Consider the following 6,505-nt stretch of genomic DNA (forward strand, 5'->3'; position numbering starts at 1 on the left):
TAGCATAAATTATTGAGTATTTTTCAAAAATTTATGCAACTTTTTCAAAATTTTTTCGCTCTGCGTGCGATTTCGAGTTGCCAACTTTCTTAGTTATTCGGTAGCCTACTCTTCCCCAAGACAAAATACGCAAGATCTATCGAAATGGACATATCGGCGAGACATTTAAAGTTTTAGAACATGTAACATGCGACTCCAAGAAGTGTGCCAGAACGATCGGCAGCAAGAAAACCTGGGCCAAAAAGGACTGCCCGCTTACGCTGACCGAAAACTTCGTTATATATGCAAAATGCATATAGGTTTAATTGTCCATAGGCGCCTAAATGACTGGCGCCGAATGTTCCTGTCTTGGCAATCTGAACCTCAGAAGACAAATACCATTCCGCAGGGAAAAATTGTATGCCCGTAAAGAAATACCAATTTGAAATCGTGTGCGTCGTTAATCTAGTCTAGTATAGATAGTATAGAAAAAGAAAGCGACAAGAAATAGGGCGGCATGTCATGGATAGGTCAGTCCATGACATGCCGCCCTATTTCTTGTCGCTTTCTTTTTCTATACTATCTTCTTTACTTTCATTCAGTGTGCATGCCTCCTCTTTACATCGCCTAGGCCAAGGTGGGTGTCAGATTCCATAGACAACCTAGTCGCTTCGACATCTTCCTTTCTTTCATTGTATCGCATTTTTTGTGGTGTATTGAACTGATAAAATTGCTAATAAACCAATGATGATGATGATGATAGTACATTTGGGTGATTCTATATTTTTTGCTATAACAGACAGGAGATCACAAAATGACATCATGAAACGAAGTCATACCAACGGGGCCGCCCGCCTGAATATGTTTAATTATTATTTACGGGCCCTACAGTTTCCAAGCCACCTCATTCAGCTCTACCGGTAAATCTGACAACGTGAACAGAGAGAACAAGAAATTGATAGCAATATATATGCAATAGGGCGGTTCAAAAATAACATTTTATCCTTAATCTTGCGGGCTACATGATTGAATCGTCAGGTTACCTTAAAAAACGACGCACACCAAATTTGAATTCATTCCAACCAATATTCGCGGTTTACGTAGAGTTTGAAAATTTTGAATTTGCCCAGAAATGCAAAAACTTTTTTTTTTCAAATTTTTCTGCTAACCCCATGAAATTGTTGGGCTGTCTTCAAAGACTATGCAAAACAAATTTGATTCAATTCTAAGCAGTAGAAGTGGAGTTATATCAGTTTTTCTTTGATAATTCTGGGATTATCCTTGATTGGTAGATAATCCAAGAATTTTCATCGAAAAACTGGAATAACTCCGCTTCTACGGCTTGGAATTGAGTCAAATTTGTTTTGCATAGTCTTTGAAGACAGCCCAAGAATTTCATGGGGTTAGCAGAAAAATTTGAAAAAAAAAAATTTTTGCGTTTCTGGGCAAATTCAAAATTTTCGAACTCTACGTAAACCGCGAATATTGGTTGGAATGAATTCAAATTTGGTGTGCGTCGTTTTTTAAGGTAACCTGACGATTTAATCATGTAGCCCGCAAGATTAAGGAAAAAATGTTATTTTTGAACCGCCCTAATATGCAATTCCTAATATTATTGACCGATTTTATCATGAATTATCGAATATTTCGCGCCTCGCGCTGGCTCACTAAACTGTGGTCCTTATTTCGTGACAAAAGCGAACAACGTGATGGGGGGGGGCGGTTTATCACCCTTTTGGGGGGCCCATGACCAACATTTTTTGATGGTGCTGACGAAGTGCTGTTACGGCCCTGATGACTGGAACAAGAGCCTTGTGTAATGTTAATGTTCTGCTTGAGCTCGACTCACAATAGCCAGAGCTTACTCCTTGAAAGTGTGCGAAATCGCACTTGAAGGGAACTCGTTGTCATTGTCAAGAACACAGGAAGACGTCTGCCGGTCGACATTAGAAGTAAGCCAATGCACCACGTCAAGGTTTCGACCAACGCATTGGTTTCCTTTTTTAGGTAGGGAACCTCAATGTGGATAGGCAGCATTTGCCACAGAGAGAAAAAACTACCATACTAAAAGAGCATTTTGTTCATTTTTTTTAAGCCATCTCGCAAACTTTTGGAAAATTTCGAGGACTTTTTTTGCTTCTCATGCAATGCAAACTTTGCAAAATTGTGAGACAAGATGTTGTTCAAGTGTCTCATTGCCTTGTCCATGACATCCTCAACCTCATTTAGGTCTGAGCCAGATTGAAGTGACACGGTATGAATTAATTTGTTATAGAATGGATCACAGTGAATTGCGTCAAGTACCCTGAAAAAATTGATCTTTTTCAGGGGTTTTCCCATTTCTTTACTGTGGATAACATAAAAGCGGAGAACCATGCCATGAAACTGTTCAGACGGGCTCTTCAATCCACCAACTTTCTTCTGCATCACTTTAATGAGATTTCCCGATGGCGCTGCAGATGTTAGGCATGTGGCAATTGCTTCGTTAGCTTGCTTAGAAATGGCTCCTAAAAGCACTCCACCAATATATTCAAGTATGTCTAAAAACATGTCAAAGTTTTTCCATGGAAAGGCAAAGTATCAAAGGCTATTTACTTACCAGATTCCTTGCTGTTGACTCCTCCAATCTCTGTGATTGGATCCTGTTCTTTACCGCACACAAGAGAATCAAACATCTTCAAAAGTAATGCTGAAGCTGGCAATTGCGGCAAACCCAGCAACTTGTTAGCTTGGTGACAGATATTTGAATAATGTTGATAAAATCCGTCAACACCAAGTTTGCAATATTCAGAATGGAGTTGTTTCACCAATGGAACAGCTTTGGTCACGTCTAGTTCCTCGAATGATGGGGCGCATTCAAAGTATTTTTTGCTATTTACACAAGCCCTCTTCAAAACAGCAATTACAGCATCCTCAGACATATCCCAAGTACTGGTGGGAACTTTATGATTTTTGTAATGTTTTTTCAGAGCTTTCACAGTCGGAAAGGATGCTTCGCATTCCTCACAAATCACACCTTTCCAGTTATCGAGTCCTTCGAAACATTCTTCAATTTCCATTTCAGTTAGTCCCTCCCAGTCATCCCAAAGTGATGCAGCTGAATCAATCATGATACCGATTTCTATCCGTGTCGAAATATGATCTAAATCTGGCGAAAAATATAACAGAGGCTACAAGATATTATTTACTAGTCATAGCGACTCGCCACCGCTGCCTAAATGTTGAACTGTCTAACTAATTCCGACGCAACTTCAAGAAATACACGAAGAATCGCCTTGAACGCCATTGAAACAAGCACTGAGCTATCCTGTTTTGGGTGCATCCATCTGACCGTGACCATTCTGCCGGCTAACAATGGGAGAACAATCGAGTCGTCACTCCAGTCATACTCTATAGTTTTAGTACGCGATGTTGTTCTGTTTTGCGAAGTCACTGTCGAACAATCATGACATAACCATCGCTAATCATTATGCAATTAACGGCATTGTCTCTAAACGATAGTGCAGAGCTGCCAGAGCCTGCGAGGCTGGCGACGCGATAGTTCGGGCCAGCGACACGACGTCTTGCGCACGAGGCCTATTACAGATGCGATTGCTAATCATTATACAAGTAACGGTTATTGCCTCTATACGATAGAAGATAGCAGCCCAAGCCTGCGAGGCCGGCGACGCGACATCTTGCGCACGAGGTCAGATGCGATTGCTCAGGCCAACGGTTATGTCGTGCACACCACGCCTGTTGGAGGTACGACTGACTACGCAAGCGATTATATTTCGCGCACTTGGCCTGTCGATGAATTAGCGAGGATTGCCGCGCGCACGTTCAGCAATCAATGAATGTCCTAATTTCGCTGGCGCGCAAACAGCAAACCAACTCAGCAGGAGATTGCGTGCTGTGCAGACGACTCTCGTTAATTGGCAACACGCTTTTTGCTAATTGGTAGCGCGTTACACTGATAATACGAATTACTGGGCACTAGGGTTGGGACTTTGGGATCGAATTTAAAATTCTGGGATCGGGATTACCCGCGATTTTCTCTTCTCAATCCCGGGATTAGCAAAATAGTAAAATACGCATAATACAAGCTACCTACATAAGAACATTTATTTCTTGTAATATTGACTCAAAACATGAGAGCATCAAGAGCAGTGATTCCCAACCGCGGCTCTATGGAAGCCTTCTTGTGGCTCTGAGTGACCTGCAAATATGCCACAAAAATATAATGGACGACAGTTGTTGTTTGTTTCTATAAATAATTATAGGCAATTTGTGTGTATGAATGCTGAAATGAGGAATATTAGATATCTCTAAAGCCGTCCAAGGCTGCTTCTGAAAACAGAGAAACAAAATTCTTGCAGACTAGCGTCAAACGCACGGAGGAATACCCGTCAGACAACGACATATCTTGAGTTCTGCTGCTCATAGACCTTTGTACATCGTATTTTTGAAGAGTAAATTACGACACAATTTCACTAACATTAAAATAAAGGCTCATAGTCAAGTATAAATTGCAATAAGTCCAATAGTTTTCATAGAATAATCCTCCGCAAACTTGTGTATAAGTGCTGGAATGTATGAAGAGTAATCACATAACAACAAAATAGTATGTTGAGTAATGATATGCATTTTCAATTTATTTCTATGTATAGCACTTGCTAATCTGCGTCTACCAATGCTAAAATAACAGATATACAATCTGTAGAAGTCTATGTGCATGTGCTTGCCTTTGAGTTTGCTAGATGGTGAGATTTAGAGGTAGGTTATTAGCTACCTTTAGAATTTTCGTTATCAGTATACAGTCTAATCGGGTGTTTCAATGCGGCTCGAGCCTACGTATACTCTGAAGTTTGAAATGCGGCTCCGACATTCAAATTGTTTAGGAACCACTGATCATGAGTATCATCGCTTAGACTGTTTCGTAATTTGTTGGCGAAATATCCTTAAAATATGAGTGGGGGCGCCAGACGTAGGCCATTTTCGAAAAGGGGCGCTACAGGAACGTAACGTTAAGAAACAATGTTTTAGACAACCTGTCTAGTTTTTGACACTGCTTTATTACCAAAAAATGACACATCGCGCTACATAAGCCTTGGTAGATGCTTGCTGTTCACAAATCCCGGGATTGCTTCGAACGCTACTGGGCACAATGGCTGAAAGTGATGCGCGATCGGAAACCAACATGAAGAAAGGTGTGATTTCAAGTTTTTTATCGAGGGAAATTTTTTTCAAGCGTGTTGCTCCCATGTATAATACGCACCCCCACCCCCGATTTTAGGGCAAAAAATTGTGAATATTTTGCGGATTATACATGAAAAATTACGGTAGATAGTGCTTTGTCGAAACACACCTTGCTCTTGTACAACAACTGAACTGAATATATATTGGTTGGAATGACAGGTAGTCATACCTGCAATATAAAATGCAGTGTTTCACTGATATTTTACTGGGCATTTGAAAAAAGATTAGGTCATATTATGCAAACCTTTCATCGACAATGGTGATGTAGACAATCGCTTTGAGACAAGGGCTGTCTATTGAACCAATAGGCATCCTGATAACCCAGCTACCACGACACGCGCATCGCAGAAATCAGTTTCGAAGTACACAACTCGACCGCCGACTCTACATACCTATTTTTTTCGCTAATTTGACAATGGACATTGGACATTCAACCATATTTTGGTTTTGTTCTCTACCATGGGCCAGATCTGAAACATTTTCACCAGAAGTGAAGCCATTTACGTACATAAATTTGCTGTCATATCAATAGCGGAAATCTTGTAGCTTGCTCAACAACATCATGGCAGTATTGGTGTATTAGTATGAAAAGCAGAAATAATCAATATGCGTAATCTTCAACAACAACAGAAAATATATTGCTAAAACCCGCGCATGTTATTTCGTAAAATATTTTTACTTTCAGTTCGAAGAATCTTACCTGCGACTAATGTTTGATTATAAGTGTTCCAATAGATGGGCAATGGGCATAACCAACACATGTTAGGAGAAAATATCTGCAAATGAATTTGATGTCTATAACGGAGATGCGCGGATTTATGATTCACGCGAACGTCGTGGCAAATTGTATTTTGTGCAAAACGTTTTTTTGTATTCAATCTGCATTTTGAACAGGTTATTCGATAGTATAATAGGTTATTTATGGCTAAACGTATGCGTATTAGGGCTGTTCAAAAATAACTTTTTTTCCTGGATTCCAGCCATTCAGTGATTAAATTGTCGGGTTACCCTAAAATACGCTGCACACCAAATTTGGTTCAATTCTAACAAGTATAGGACTCCGCAGATCCAATTAAAATTTTCAATTTATTAGGGAAATTTGAAAAAAAAATTCAAATTTTTCTGCCAACCCCAAGAAATTGTTGAGCTGTCTTCAAAGACGATGTAAAACAAATTTGACTCCATTCCGACCAGTAGAAGCGGAGTTATGTGAGTTTTTCGTTGATAATTCTCGGATTATCCACAGATAAAGGCATAATAGCTATCCATCTGAAATAGTTGTAATTGT

At 39.9% G+C, this 6,505-nt stretch overlaps 1 protein-coding gene across 1 annotated transcript; it reads right to left on the reverse strand.

Moving 5' to 3' along the window:
* Positions 1 to 1,939: 1,939 nt before the first annotated feature.
* LOC145442381 (uncharacterized) lies at positions 1,940 to 3,137 on the reverse strand. The gene is made up of 2 exons (XM_080320275.1): positions 2,579 to 3,137; positions 1,940 to 2,519 (listed from the first exon to the last, which is right to left on the reverse strand). Exons 1-2 carry the CDS (start codon positions 3,087 to 3,089, stop codon positions 2,044 to 2,046), a joined length of 987 nt encoding a protein of 328 aa, XP_080176401.1. The 5' UTR covers positions 3,090 to 3,137; the 3' UTR covers positions 1,940 to 2,043.
* Between the last annotated feature and the right edge of the window lie 3,368 nt (positions 3,138 to 6,505).

The sequence above is a fragment of the Botryllus schlosseri genome, chromosome 7 (assembly GCF_051294905.1).
Source record: "Botryllus schlosseri isolate E-star chromosome 7, Bs_hap1, whole genome shotgun sequence".
In the NCBI taxonomy this organism is placed as follows: domain Eukaryota; kingdom Metazoa; phylum Chordata; class Ascidiacea; order Stolidobranchia; family Styelidae; genus Botryllus; species Botryllus schlosseri.

Bases quoted from the DNA above. Each gene is read 5' to 3' on its own strand.
- LOC145442381 (XM_080320275.1), bottom strand. From the start codon at position 3,089: ATGATTGATTCAGCTGCATCACTTTGGGATGACTGGGAGGGACTAACT. The intron at 2,520-2,578 runs GTAAGTAAATAG...ACATGTTTTTAG, and splicing joins AGTCAACAGCAAGGAATCTG to ACATACTTGAATATATTGGT.